This window comes from Pseudomyrmex gracilis, unplaced genomic scaffold (assembly GCF_002006095.1).
Source record: "Pseudomyrmex gracilis isolate BER0280 unplaced genomic scaffold, ASM200609v1 scaffold_125, whole genome shotgun sequence".
Classification (NCBI taxonomy): domain Eukaryota; kingdom Metazoa; phylum Arthropoda; class Insecta; order Hymenoptera; family Formicidae; genus Pseudomyrmex; species Pseudomyrmex gracilis.
The window spans coordinates 163,886-179,839 of NW_018020709.1; the positions used below are offsets into that span (position 1 = coordinate 163,886).

Here is a 15,954-nt window from a genome sequence, read left to right on the forward strand (position 1 = left end):
CCATATTTGTCTCGAAGTGCACGCAATAAGTAAGTAAGATAACTTTTTTATCGCATATATTATCTCTTTTTTTTTTTTATATAGTCTAAAAAGAATTTAATATAGTTAACAAAAAAAAAAACAAATATTCTTTACACAATAAATCTTGGAAAATTTGTATTTCTATTCAGATTTTTATATATATATATATATATATATATATCGCGACAAATATTAATACTTTTGCATATTACGCTCTTGCTCTAGAAATAAAAAATTTGTTTACATATAAACAATCAGAAATATTTATATTTTTAAGATAGAACTAAAAATATCTTTTTTTTATCAATAATATTTATTTGTGTGATTGATTTTTGATAATAGATTTAGCATATCTAGAAACAGAATGTAGAGGACAGTTAACATCATCGTTATTATGTGTAATTTAAGTTTGTAAAATTCTACACACCAAGTGGCATTTCATATACAATATTTCTTGGATGAGAGTGTCGGTTTGGAATCCGCGTATGATAATACACCAGGAAGTATAGTATCCGAAAATATTGTATACATTATTATAGTTAATATTAACTGTTTTAATTTATTATAATATTAATAATTATTCATTAATATTACTATCATTTAATTGCTATAATATATTGTTAGCAGCCTACGGAACCTCATTAGAATAATTATAATTATTATTGTGTGTTAATTGTGTTAAAATTTCTCACGTATTTCTTTTTATTGTTCAACAGGGACGTCTTAGTTAATTTGTACAAAACTTGAACACAGACTCAATTGCAGATAATGTCTCAATTTATATGAAAAAAATTACTCGCTCTAGTATCTCTTCTTGAATTTTATATGTTTTTACATAAAAGATACAAAATTTATATGGTGTAATTCTCTAATTGATCTCATACTTGTTCAACGTCCATAAAGTGCCTATATTTCTCGTACAATAATAAAAAATCTATTTAATAGGAAATGATACTTCTAATAAAATTTCTAGATATTCATATGTGACATATATTGTTCTTTTTCACAGGAGGATGGTTGTTTATATTTATCACTTGATACGCCATATTATTATAAGATTCTGTACATACCATTTCATATAAGTTGTTATATTTACATCAATAAAGTGCCAAAGAAAAACAAATTTGTGCTTATGTATTGTTAGTGGAACTTTTTACTTCGTGAGATAAGAAAAAAGAAGAATTCTACATTTCAAGTAGTTTCAGGAACTTCTGCATCCGTATCGAGCGCATCTGAAATAAAATTTGAAATATAAGAAATTTATTTTATATCTACAATTCTCTTAATTATTAATTTTTTTTAACACAAAAGAATATTTACATTTACTATCATCATCTGATGATTTTAAATTGTGATCTTTCCTTGAAGACGACGAATTTTTATCATTCCGATGATCATCAACAGTTTCATCTGTAGTGTTAAGTGACTTATTTTCCAGATTCTGATCCGTAGACTCAGTCAAATCTACCAGTCGAGAATATTTGTTTTCTTTGAACCTACAATTGCAAAACACATTGATGTTTGTCATATTTTGAAACGTTCTTATCAATAATCGATTAATAATTTCTTACAGTGTAAAGTTTCTTTTTTGAAATCTGAAAAAAAAAACAAAAATTATTCCTTCAATTATTTTTGTTGAATTAATATTAATATTAAAATTATTTTTTACAGAGAAGAGGAGGTTATAATTTTTTTTATTATATACTTTGTTCTGTTTATTATATACTTCAAGAGACTGAAGAAATTTGTATCGTATCGTACTGCGCAATTCGTTGATAACGGTGTCGAATTCCATCGTATCGAGTAGGTAAAGATTCTTGCGACGGTCGAAACCGATGGAAGCCAGTGCCAATAAAATTTCCCAGTTATTTTCCAATCGCAACTATTTGATTGCCGACGCTCTCCATATAAGCGAGAATTTCTAAATAGCGAGATATGCGTTTTCCTTCGATAATAGCGACTGCCAACTGTATATAAAAACAAAACGCGCGTATTATTACAAGTTAAATTGCGTGTGATGATTAATTTTTACGAAAGAGAAGAAAAACAAGCTATACGTGTTTACAATTTTCAAGTTTTGTCTCTTATCTCCGTCGTACTTACATATTACAATTTTTTTTCCCCTCGCGCATCGACAGGTGTTCGCGCGAGATAGTGGAGGAATTTATTTGGCCGTCCATCGCGCTGTTCGATTTCCTCGCGAGAGAATTGATCGCGTTTAATGTGGCGCACGTGTCGGTTTTGATTGAACGGCAATTGAATCGGCGAAATCGTCGCGCGGTGCATTCCCATTTTGAAATTGTGATTTATCCTGAAAACGATTGTGATTTTTAACGCGAGATAAAAAATTTAACTGCGATAAGAGTTTCTTGAAATACAAAAAACGCATTTTTACGTGCTTACGGAAAAATATTCAGAATGTTCTTCGTAAAGCGCAAACGATAACGATTGTATCTTCTCGGCGGTGTGATCCAGAATGAAGTAATAACCCGCGCTGGTTCGCAGGTCGTGATCCACCGATCTCACCATACACCGAAAAAATTGTATTCTTGTTTTGAGGATATCCCACTTACTTTAAGTATATTTTATACTAAAATAGGCGCCAAGAAGAGTTCCTTATTTTAAGAGGAAAATCCTCTAAATAGTAATATTGATAAGAATATATGTATGATTAGAATATAAAAAGCCTCTATAGAAAAACATATATATATCTCACTATCGAAAAAGACTATATTCTTAAATTAAGAATATATTCTTTATATTTAAGAATATATTCTTAATTTCAGAAGAATATCATCTAAAATCTTTAAGAAGATTTTTTAAGTATAAAATCTTCTACTTACAAGAATATAATTTTTTCGGTGTATATATATGTATACACGTACACCGAAAAAATTGTATTCTTGTTTTGAGGATATCCCACTTACTTTAAGTATATTTTATACTAAAATAGGCGCCAAGAAGAGTTCCTTATTTTAAGAGGAAAATCCTCTAAATAGTAATATTGATAAGAATATATACTGATTAGAATATAAAAAGCCTCTATAGAAAAACATATATATCTCACTATCGAAAAAGACTATATTCTTAAATTAAGAATATATTCTTAAATAAAGAGAATATATTCTTAATTTCAGAAGAATATCATCTAAAATCTTTAAGAAGATTTTTTAAGTATAAAATCTTCTACTTACGAGAATATAATTTTTTCGGTGTACGTCTCGTGTAATCCCTCGATGCTAAAAAATTTATTATGTTTGAGTCTTGAAATGCTTTCGATGTTGCGCGAAATACACGAAATATATGTGAAAAACAAATGTACAAAATATATTTCGAAACGCGATGTTTTCGTCGAGCGCGATGTTTTTGTTGATGAGCTGAAAGTTTTTATCTTTATTTTTATTTTTCCACCAAGATTACCGAGACAAAGCGGAACCTCCAAGCCAGTTCTCAGACGATGCTCCAACCGTCCCGATGCGCGCAGGATATATTTCTCACGCCCATTATCACAAATCCTTCGTCGCGGTGTAATTCGCAGCGTCTCGCGTGTCCGCGCACGTCCAGCTGCCGTTCCTTACAGGTGGCGTTACGTCACACGCTAAAGCAAAGATGTTTTTTTTTTTAATTCTTTTTTACGCTTTGTTTCTTTCTTTCCCTTTAAAAAAAAAAAACAAAAAAAAAATGTATACAAATCTCTTTGTTCAAAATTATTAATCGCGCGCATTCTCACTTATTTTGCAAACGAACTTGCTTGCTTGCTGTCGAGGCCGTACAGATGCGGTTTCACGTGATCGCTGCGATCCAAATTTAGACAGGTCGACGCGCGACCGGTGTAATAATCGAGAGATGCTCGCTCAAGTTTGCCCACGGCGGAAATCCAAACGGGTCCATTTGCCGAGCAATCCCGCGGCCGCTGTGCGTCCACTCGTTCGATTTGGCCAAATGGATCCTCCGATCCAGAGGTGAGTTATGTCTGCGACATGATTACAAGAAAACGAGGTACGTGCACGCACCGAGACAGAATGTGTCAATAAGTATAGTTCTGAATAATTATTAATTTTTGAAATAATTTAATTCTCCACTTTGTGCGTTTAGAAAAATCAATAACGCGGTTTACTCGGACTTTTATTCCCGTGGAACGCGAAAATTTCCGAGAAGAAATATACGATAACGATAATTTTTTTTTGTATTTTCTATCAATATATGGACCGTTTATTTTGAAAGTGGTGTAAGTCCATTTTTGAAAAAAAATGAGATATCACGTAATTCATGCTTAATTTAATGTAAATTTTTTATGTATAACTAGTTTCTCGAAACAAAAGAAAATGGACTTACACCACTTTCAAAATAAACGGTCCATATCCGAACGGTATACCTTTGGGATGATCGCCCATTGCTTCGACGATCAGATTGGTAACGTTTATGTCGTTCGCGTAAGCAGAGCACGCTACCCCGCTCGTTGCAGAACGTCGTTGCTCTCCCGCCAGCTTTTTTCCAGCGGATAAATAATGTAGATATTATTATTATACGCGAACTTTATCGGCTCGTTCAGCCAGTTGCCAGTCTCGTCTTCTGGATCTACAGCGGAATCATAAACGAGAATTATATATCTTTGCGCGAACGGTATCTTTAATGGAAATAGACATAGTTTGCGAAAGACGCTGAACGTAAATCTTTGCGCGAGTTTACAAAGTCAGCGTTAGAATTGCGTTGATCACGTTTAACTGGGGGGGGGGGGGAAGATACTTGACATTCTTTAAGAATAATCATGATTAAAAACAATAATACGCGCAATAATAGTAAACGCACATTCTTCGCACACGAAGTCGCGTCGCACGTCGTCTCGACAAAACTCGGAGTGTTCTTCATGTGCCGATCGAAGAGCAAACACTTGTCGTTCCTCTCGGATCTGCCGGCTATCCACGGTGGATACCCGTTGTCGCCCTTGATGGATTCCAAGCTTATACCCCCGTGGACATCCACGCCCATTGACCGTAAGTGTAGCGCGCCCCGATCCAGACGGCCTCGAAGTCTTGGATAAAAAAAAGTTTAACACATTGCAGTTAGAGAAAATTAATGAGAAATAAAAATATATTAAAATCCTATCAGAAACAGCGTGTATAAATAATCACAATCGATTCTTTCGATGTTATGATTGTTGCAACTTTTATCTCGACGCTGATTAGACGTTTCTAGGATGTGTTTTTCGATTTATATCGTACATATCGAGACGGTAATGCCTCTTAAAAGCAAAATTTATACGATTGAGAAGTGAGGAAATTTTCATAGAGCAATATCTCAAGAATGACTAAATACATAACATTAAATAATATATATGATATAAATAATATATTAAATAATATATATTATACATATAATTTATTATATATTTATAACGTTATACTTTATATTATATATATTATATACATACTACCGTGTAAGGTCACTGACCTCGGTCGCGTGACCGCGGCAGGGTCAATGACCTCGGCCGCGCGACCGCGGCGGGGTCAATGACTTCGGTCGCGTGACTGCGGTGGAGTCACTGACCTCGGCCGCGCGACCGCGGCGGTGTTACCGACTTCGGTTACGTGATTACGGTATATATATATACATACATATATGCGTATGTATGTGTATTATATATAGATATAGAATATTACATATAATATATATAATATTCTCTTTTTTACAAAAAGAGAATATATCTTTAGTCACGTGTTGTTTTTCCACTTCTCTCTCTCACTATTTTTTGAGTTTGATTTTCATGCGTTGTTTCTGACATTTCTCATATGTGTATTATATATGGTTTATAAGACGTATATACTATCTGTCATCGCGGTGACAGGTTGTGTTCGCTGACAACACGTTAAATAAAACCAACAACAGCGTGCGCGCCTGTGTTGTGCTAGGTTTCTAAAAAAAAAACAATTAAAATAAATTTTCTCTAAACTCAGATATAAAAGTCTCTTTTACGAAGATTTTTTAAAGACTTGCTTGTAGTATGTGCGAATAAAATTTTGACTATATCTCGTCCGCGACCACTTTGTGTCTTAACATTGCGCAATTTTCCGTGATTTGTGTAATTTTTTCATTATCGAAAAGCGCGTGGTTTACGTTTCGTTTACGAGTGTCCCGCGAAATCAACAAACGTTTATTGTTATTATCTTTATTTCAATCTGATTTGTGGTTATTATTATTGTTTACGAGCAACAGCTAAAACGTTTATCCTCGCATTCGTGAGTAAGTGCGTACCAATCTACGGAGTAATGCGATGACGCTCTTATAGGCTCTATAAACATCGTGAGGTTTATATAGCTTCGATAAAATAATATCATTAATCGCGCAGTTTCTTTTTACCCGGGGACGCGCCTTCGTCATACCGTAGGCGAGAATCTCGATGATGTTGTGTGTCTCTCAGTATCGCTAATCTGGCACCCGATAAACGACAACAGTACACCGCGGCACTTCTTCCCAGGTGAATCTCTCGCGTGGAAAAAAGTGTGTCGCTTCGTTTGCACCAATTTCGACGGTATCGGCTTCGCGAACCCGTCCTCGATCCCTGTCGACAGAAATTGACTTTCACAATGAAATATTTGAAAATTCTTCCAAGTTAAAAAAAATATTTTGTGTATCACTTATTATGTTTCGTTATATTCTATTGTACGGAAAATTATATGTTTCTCGAAAACAATAATAGATCGTCTCTCGAGGAGAACGTCTCGTTACTCTTTTCGCAGATAAACGGCCGCTGCGAACGGCAGTCGAGATCGACGAAGTTGGGGCGGGAATGCGAATGGCGATCTATCGCCAGACACAGTTCTCTTCATCGGTCGCGTTGCTCTTCTGGTCTCCACGGGGGATGGTTTTCGATATCCGGCTCCGGAGGTATCTCGGTGTTTGGTTTTTGCCGATCGGCGCGATCGTGCGTCCACAACCAGGTGTTTCCCAAACGTCGAATCCCCCCAGTCAATCGAATCTTCATCCATTTCTAATCTCGATGTAAAATTTATCGAGATAAGAAACGCGCGGCGGAGAAAAATTAAAAATGTATTCACGTATTAAACGAACGAGTGAGAATTTGTTTTTTTTTTTTAACGGGAACAATCCACTGAATTATTACCTATGTTGGAATCCGCTATCTTCTCGGCAATATTCGCGGCTTTCTCCGTGGTGTCCAAGATGGCGAGCTTCGCGTTGCAATAGTTGCACAACACTCGCGCCTCGTCCCGGGTCGTTCTCTCTGAGAAGAAAAGATATCGCGTCCCGTTCAAGTCGTAATATTCGACCGTCGGTTGGGGCTCAGTTTTACCTTCGTGAGACAAGTGCGTGTTTATTCAAAAAAAAAAAAAAAAAAAAAAAAACGGTGTAATTTCGAACACAGTTATCTGTTCAAGTCGCGCGAAACGCGATTTTGCGTTTAGTTTTAACTTCGACGAAGTATACGTGCAATGTTTTTCGCGTATTGCCGCTTTCCATTCAGCTTCTGCGCACACAGGGATACAAATAAAATGTTGCTTTAACGTAAAATATTATTTTAAGATATCGTTTGAGATCTCTCTTGAGAGAATCGAAAACAAAAATGTAAGTTCGTTCTTCTTACCTGTTCGGCGCGTCTGGTACGGTAATTTGCATCGGATGAATGCAACTGTCGTTACGCAAGAAAGTACTTCTATAATTTTTTTTGTTCATGTGTATAAGCATTTATTTATTATTACTTGATACTTACATTTATTAAACAACATGTGTCGTTTTACTATCGTATATAATGTAAATAGTTAAAACAAAACAAATAAACAAATCGCACGAAAGAGAGAACTTTTGATGGCTCAAGTAAAAAATTTATGCTAGTGTCACAATTAAAATCACACACATATATAGCAATTTAAAATTAAGTTGTGCTTCTTAATATTAGTTTTTATGTATTGCAATGATGTATAACAAATTCATCACACGCACACACACACACATAAAATATGAAAACTGCTCGAGAAAAAATAGAAACATATATATGATATCATATAAGATTACATATATATATAAGTGATATATATATATATATGTACTGATATATGTAGTGATATATGACTCATATATATATATATCAGATCGTGCCAAATTTCGGATTTGATTTTATATAATTTTATACACAATTTTCTATATATTTATATAGAAATATATGATTAAAATTAGATCGCGCCAAATTTCGGATTTGATTTTTGAACATGATCACATGAAATCACATCCGACATGTATAAAATCTCTTTTACATGATCATATTACTCGTAAAACCACACCTGGACTCACATATAATCTCATGTATAATCCCACATATGTGATTACACGTTTAACATTTTTTCTCGAGTGTCTCAGCAAATTTTTGTTCACATTTTCTTGAAATTTATTTCTGTGGTGCACATATTAAATTATGTCTGTGGTGCGCGTCTGCGCTAAGCAGATTGCCAAAGTGTTTTCTCGATTTATTTTGATATATGCATGTGTAATAAGTGATACATATGAAACAAGTTCTCTTTGCAGTGCGTAAAATATGTAAAATAAAATAACAAAACATAACATAAACTTTCTCGTGCGGTTGAAAGGTTTCTTTCGTCAAAAGATTTATTGCACGGACGCTATGACTCTTTCCAGATTCGCGTCGCCGATAATCGGCGCGAACAATTCCCCGGCTAATTCTCGAGGACAGCACGCGGTGAGAACAGGTAGAACGAACAGAATCTTGGCCAGTTTGTCGTCGCGATGATCGTCTCGTTGTTGAAGATGTTGTATTAGAACCGCAATGGCGTTGTGTCGCGCTTGAGACATCGCGTGAAAACTTTCCGTAGTATTGGCGATTTCTGCAATTTTACAGCAATGTAACATAACGCGTGTGTGTTGCGTTTTTGTTTTTCTCGCGAATAAATTCAACGCTCGTGATTGTCGCAATTATGTTTGATTTCTTTTTACGTAGATCCGATTTTTTTTTTTTTTTTTATTTAATTTTTTATTTACCAGGTCGACACAGCACGAACGTGGCCAAACTGCTCAACTCGACATCGTCCAGTTGCAGCTTCGCGATCGCGGTGCGTGCCGTTGTCAGACAAACCGATACGTCGTTACTCGTCGCCACACCGTCCTTTCGCAAACTCATCAAGTCGATCGGCCAGGTCGCCGCGTGAAAAACAAAAAGCGCCGACCATCCGCGATGCAGAATTGTATTTTGCTCGTCCACGTTCAGCAACGAGAAATCACGATGACGACGCGCGCTCCGAACGGCGGCCAGAAATATTTGCGCGGATATTTCGTACTGCACAGCCGCGCCTTCAAAACAAAAAAATCTTACAATCTCGTCTTCTGCGAGAGTTAATGATGAGATTAAATAATGAGTTAAAAAAGAGATAATTACCGGACGAAATGATTCTTGGCGTCTGTATGTGATGCGTCATAATGGGGAAAAAGATGTTTTCCCTTGTTTCCGATTGGTGCAGTGTCTTCATCATTAGGATATTGTTTAGCGCGTGATTCTTAAAGGGAAAATATATCTCGGAGCTGTTAAAACGTGCGCAAAATGTCGACGAATTGATTCTGGACTTCCACGCGATGCCGGAACTAATCGGATTTGGGGGCGCGTTACGTCGAATGCGCGGTCCTCGTTCTTCCTGCACCGCTGCGAAAATTCAACAAAACAAATGTCTCGTATGAGGAAAGAAAAATTGAAAACATAACAGAAAATTATTTGATATATTATTTTATATTTTCTTGTTATTTTGCATCTGTTTTTATATAATTTCGTACGTAATTCTTCTTTGCAGCGTATTCTCGCACAACTGACAATTCATTTTTTTATTTACATTTCGTTTTTTATATTTTCATATCTCGTCACGTAACTGTATATTGTCTTACATTCGCGGTTTTCTTTTTTTTTTTTTGTCATAATCAATACGAAGACAATAGACGTGGGCAAACAAATTCTAGGGGCAGCTTTAACTTTCCGATCAGAGGGTAAGCTTTGTGTACTCAAGCCCTGATCACCAGAGAGTTGACGCTCGAAACGTCGTTTCAACTGACACGTTCAACTGACAACGGCCGTCATCACAAAAATTACACAAGACCGTATCTATGAAAAATAAATTTGTATTGCGCGTCTCGCGACTGATTTAGTGATCCATCTCGCTCGCGCGTCTATTTTAAATACACCGAAAAAATTGTATTCTTGTTTTGAGGAGATATCCCACTTACTTTAAGTATATTTTATACTAAAATAGGCGCCAAGAAGAGTTTCTTATTTTAAGAGNAAAATCCTCTAAATAGTAATATTGATAAGAATATATACTGATTAGAATATAAAAAGCCTCTATAGAAAAACATATATATCTCACTATCGAAAAAGACTATATTCTTAAATTAAGAATATATTCTTAATTTCAGAAGAATATCATCTAGAATCTCTAAGAAGATTTTTTAAGTATAAAATCTTCTACTTACGAGAATATAATTTTTTCGGTGTATGAATATTACGTAAGATATATACATTTTCAATAATTTCATATCTATATTATTAAATTCGATTAATTTATAAAACATGTGATTTCTATATCATTAAAAAAAAAAAAAAAATATGTAAAGCTTTTTTGTAATTCTCACTAAAGTTGTCCTTCGCGAATTGTTACACCGAAAAAGTATATTCTTGTAAGTAGAAGATTTTATACTTAAAAATTCTTCTTAAAGATTTTAGATGATATTCTTCTGAAATTAAGAATATATTCTTTATTTAAGAATATATTCTTTATTTAAGAATATATTCTTAATTTAAGAATATAGTCTTTTCCGCGATAGTGAGATATATATATGTTTTTCTATAGAGGCTTTTTATATTCTAATCAGTATATATTCTTATCAATATTACTATTTAGAGGATTTTCCTCTTAAAATAAGAAACTCTTCTTGGCGCCTATTTTAGTATAAAATATATTTAAAGTAAGTGGGATATCCTCAAAACAAGAATACAATTTTTTCGTACGTAACGCTAACGTAATAATCAAATTGTGTTCTTTTTACAGCGGTGCGAGAACATAAAATAAACATTAAATCTCGACATGTCCGACTGTTCTTGGCGCAGGTTCACACTGTCAATTAACTCCCCCGAGTTAACGTTAAGGGTGAAGAAACACGTGTGTCTAACACACACGCCGTTGTTTGCATCTCGTTGCGTTCGTTTAGCACCTATGCTTCGACCTTGTCACGCGCCTACTTGTCGGCAGTGATTTCGTATAAGAATATATCGCGCGTATTGTGTGATTTTGTATATATAATTTAATTTTCCACTTAATAACTTTTTACACACGTAATTTAATTTAATATCTTTACTCGATTGAAAATAATGATAATATTTTTATCGGACTCGTAGGAAAAGTAACAAAAATGTTTTTAGTACAAATATTTTTTTAACACGTTTTTAACACGTTCTTCCCAATGTTCAAAGTCTCTAAATAGCTTACCTGCCGTATTCATGCCAACGGAGAAACATTTTTTTAGGCGGCAATGCGCGCACCAGTTTCTTCTGACTTTGTCAACGGTGCAAGATCCGTCGCTATCTGCGGATATATCATAAACCCGATTAAGTGTTATTCTCGTTGTCATATGCACACACACAACTAGGGTTTGTATTACTATCGTATAATCGTAAATCTCTACAAACTTGTGCAGGTGAAGAGAGCGCCTCGACGCACGGATCTCTTGAAGAAACACGAGCAGCCGTCGCAACAATAAACACCGTAATGTTTTCCGTAAGATCGATCGCCGCATACTTTGCAGGACACCGGTGTGGGCAGAGTTCTCCCTGTCACGATACGTTGCTTATCAACTAAGAGAGTTTCAAGACAGTCACCAAAATCAAAGATTAAAATCATTAACAATTAACTGTACTCTTGGGAGACACAGTTACTTGTGTTGTTACGTGTTACGCGTGCGTGAGCAATCAGGTGAGGTGTAAACTTGAAAAAAAATTTATATGAGATATGTACATAATTACCCATCTTTTAAATATTTCACCGCACGGAAACGTGAACGCACGATCGAATTGAGAGATTGCAGGTTTGATTGCGTCTCTATATATATATAAAAAAAAAAAAAAAATAAAATAAAACCAAGAAAATAACGGAATTGCGCGACGTGATTCAAGGTGTCCGATCGGGCTCGCGAGCGAGGACAAACTCTGTCGCGACGCGAAACACCACCGCTGTTTTGTTGAGGGAGGTTTGTAACTCTCTCGATGGTGGTGGAAACGAGAACCGCGCGCGGGTTAGTTGTACGACATGTCACTTCGAATGTCAGAACGCGGAAGGATAATATTTGAGGTAGACTGGTCGAGAGCAGCGCGACCATTGTTCGATCGTGAAATTATTTCTCGATAGACGATGCCTTGGACGGCATTGTTCGATTCCCTCGGCGTAACAAAAGTACAGGCCAGGCGACAATTTGTTCGGCGAAAATTTCACTCGGAGGTAAAGAAGAAAAGCACGTTACAATTTCTTTTTTTTTTTTTTTTTTTTTTTATTTAAAAAGAGATCTCTCACGTTTGGTTTACAATAGTTTGTTTAAAGTGTGCGGGTAATATAAAAACAAAAAATTACACTAAATAAAGAGCCCGATTTCTTATTATGCTTTGATGTACATGTCCCGTTTGGATCGACAACAAAACAACGTCACAGTTTGAAACTCGGTGTGTGATGGCAGAAACACATCGACTCTCTTCGATAAAGTGTGTTTACGTGTACACACACACGTCGTTATCGCGCGAAGTAGTCCGAAGTTGATTTCCAAATTTTGGAAAAAAAAAAAAATATATATATATATATAATCGTTTATGTACATCAATGAGACACGTAGGTCACTTTAATAATTTATTTGAGTTCGAGGAGTTAAAGAGAAAATAGTATCTAATTTTTAATTATCCCATATATTTTATGGTTGCCATAAAACTATAAGAGCGCATGGGTATTATGTATATATATATATATGACTGTTTGTGTTTTTATATGTTAATATACAATTGATTAATATTCTATTTATTATTAGAGTTTTGCCCAAATCATTTTCAAAAAACACATTCATTTTTCTCTTCAACAAACAAAAAATACAATTTGTTTTCACTTAAGTGAGGGTAAAATTATTTATTGCGCATTATATATGACACAAATAAAAGTAGTTTTTATACAAATAAAAAATCGAGACAGATAAAAGTAGTTTATACAAATAAAAAGTAGTTATTACAGGAACTATACACAAAGATTAACTAAACGTACGGTCGTCGGGGAAAAGAATCGTGACGGCTCTTCAAGCCTTGAATCAATAAATTATAAGAATGGCTCTTTAGAGACACTTCCTTCCGAAGTGAAGTCCAGTCATATTCGTGCGCGCGCACGTGTTGGTGTGTGTGTGTGTGTGTATGTTATACTGTTACGATCTGATAATACTATCGCGCCCCCCTCGGCTTTACTTTAGCGACTTAAAAAAACTCTGCGCGTCTCTATTGCGCTCTTTACGATTTTATTTACGTACACAGTAACAAAATTTTCGGCCATTTGACAAAAATGGTTCAAAAGTGATTCAAGTACATACACACATTTTTCGGATTTAGCACACCATTGTCTTTTTTGTCCAGCAATATCGCAATATACACGTACATGTTTTATAAATATTTTTTTTAAATATTGAGTTGGTCCGCAATAAATGTCGAATTTGTTTCGATCGAAGATTTAGCGAGCGTAAATTTTTTTTTTCGCGCGAACCAAGTTCTTTCTGTCAATAAAACGCGAATCAAGTATTGGAAAAACAATTGACGCTATCCGAAAACCCGACATTTCTTTTGGAACATCTCGACGAAAACAATAAAGTCGCCGCGAAAACAAATGAGATCTATTTCTAATGTTGCCACGGGGATTATTTACAATTTTATTCTGCGTGCGTGCAGCGTTCGCTGTGTGTAATAAAAAAACAAAAAACAAAAAAAACGTACAGTGCGCTGAATAATCGGCGTTTGGTGGGTGAGGAAAATTTCAATTTTCTGTAAGTAAACAACGGCGTCGCTTCTTTTCGCATTCGCGACGCGTCATTTCTTAAAATTGCAAAACTCGCGCATTTCTATTAATTGCACGCACGAGTCTCGCCGGATTTTCCTCTTTCTCTCATCTTCGCGCGCGTTTCCTCTCTCTCAAACCAAGAAGCGCATACTCTCGCACTATATAATATATATCGCAGTAAATTAAATCTTTTTTTAATACACGTGTTTAATTCGGCTATTTACACGGATATTCGAATAGAGAGACGCGAAAAAAGGCGCGTGGTTTTTTTTTTTTTTATTGTATATAAAAGTATATGCAAATATATATCGCGTCTCGTGCGAATAGAGAGTTTATGTATAATATGTAACTTTTCCCTTCTCCCGTTTCTTATTTCGCGATTTCGATCATCGCCGAACGAACCATCAACCAACACGTTGGCGCGTCGTTCTTCTTCATAAATTTTTTTTTTTTTTTTACAATCCCTGTCATTGACTAGAGATCCAACTCTCTCTCCTACGAATTGAGATACGATTACGAACATGTATCTTAACAAAAAACGGTCAAAAACTTGAAATCTTTCGAGACACGTCGATGAGAGATTCCATCTCTTGCCAAGTTCGTTTAAAAAAATATTCAAGAGTTAGTTTTGTTTTTTTTTTTTTCTTGCAAATGCGATCACATCTCGGATATTAATTATTTTCTTCGGAAATAATTAACTCTATCTTGGATCTTCGCAAAAAAAAAACAAAAAAAACACGCGTATTTCCAACTCCTAAATCGCTAAAGTTAGTCCGCGGAAATTTTGAAATAATTATTTGCGCTGATCTGACTAGTCTCACCCTGGAGAAGATTTTCTTCTTCGTTGTTCTCCTCGCTCTTCTTCCAGAATGTGATGTGATTGCGACTCGTTCGAAAATATGTGAAGATCTTCAGTGAGATTTTTCTTCACGAACGTCGTTGAACACACAAGTCTCACACGCCGACGAGATCTACGAGAGAGCGAGAGAGAGAGACAAGTCTTCTCTCCGACGGCGCGTCCGGATTCGAGACGCGAGTAATGGCGATTTCGAGTGAGCCCGATTACGAGGACGCGAGTAATTTCGCCGCCGTGGTGACGTGATGCTGATGATGATAGGACGCCTCCTGGGCGCCGTAGTAACCCTGTTGCTGATGCTCACTGGCGGCGGCGAGCTGATGAGGATGCTGATAATAGGACGAGTAGGACTGGCCGACGATGCCGTCGCAGCTTCGCGGTTCCGTTTTCACGGTGGGCACACTTCCGGTTGCCAGGAGAGGAGTGTGCCCGAGATAAACGGGTCTGTCGGTGGACGAGGTCGACGACTTCGACACCTCGATCTGATGCTGCTGCTGCTGCTGCTGCTGCTGCTGTTGTTGATTGCTCTTCAAGTCTGTGTGCGGAAACAATATCACGACGTGTGGCAAATAACAAAGAGAAATCGAACAAATAAGACGGTGCTTAAACAAAAAACAAAAAAACATCAGATGAGATGAATTATATCGTACAAACTATTTGCTCGTATGTGTTTAATTTACTTGTGTGTTAAAAAAATTGAGTAATGACGCGTACATACACCGAAAAAATTATATTCTTGTAAGTAGAAGATTTTTATACTTAAAAAATCTTCTTAAAGATTGTAGATGATATTCTTCTGAAAATAAGAATATATTCTTTATTTAATATCTTTATTTAAGAATATATTCTTAATTTAAGAATATAGTCTTTTTCGATAGTGAAATATATATGTTTTTCTATAGAGGCTTTTTATATTCTAATCAGTATATATTCTTATCAATATTACTATTTAGAGAATTTTCTTCTTAAAATAAGGAACTCTTCTTGGCGCCTATTTTAGTA

The 15,954-nt window shown here is 35.5% G+C and overlaps 2 protein-coding genes and 1 long non-coding RNA gene across 4 annotated transcripts in view; all 3 read right to left on the minus strand.

Annotated features, from left to right (window-relative positions):
• Nucleotides 1-153: 153 nt before the first annotated feature.
• On the minus strand, nucleotides 154-2,528 carry LOC109856595. The gene is made up of 6 exons (XR_002250399.1): nucleotides 2,425-2,528; nucleotides 2,125-2,332; nucleotides 1,783-1,988; nucleotides 1,593-1,616; nucleotides 1,342-1,517; nucleotides 154-1,253 (listed from the first exon to the last, which is right to left on the minus strand). It is a non-coding gene; the product is annotated as an uncharacterized LOC109856595 (long non-coding RNA).
• A 5,808-nt stretch (nucleotides 2,529-8,336) lies between these two features.
• LOC109856608 (nuclear receptor subfamily 2 group E member 1-like) lies at nucleotides 8,337-12,050 on the minus strand. Its single transcript, XM_020432069.1, has 6 exons — nucleotides 12,047-12,050; nucleotides 11,714-11,878; nucleotides 11,514-11,609; nucleotides 9,422-9,682; nucleotides 9,028-9,336; nucleotides 8,337-8,873 (listed from the first exon to the last, which is right to left on the minus strand). The coding sequence occupies exons 1-6, from the start codon at nucleotides 12,048-12,050 to the stop codon at nucleotides 8,638-8,640; spliced, it is 1,071 nt and encodes a 356-aa protein (XP_020287658.1). The 3' UTR covers nucleotides 8,337-8,637.
• Nucleotides 12,051-13,133: 1,083 nt separating this feature from the next.
• LOC109856604 (GATA-binding factor A-like) overlaps nucleotides 13,134-15,954 on the minus strand; it is a 58,159-nt gene continuing 55,338 nt past the window's right edge. For both annotated transcript variants that reach the window (XM_020432061.1, XM_020432060.1), the window contains exon 6: nucleotides 13,134-15,487. In XM_020432061.1, coding sequence (XP_020287650.1) covers nucleotides 15,159-15,487 — 329 coding nt within the window. In that variant the 3' untranslated portion in view covers nucleotides 13,134-15,158. The remainder of the gene's footprint in view (nucleotides 15,488-15,954) is intronic.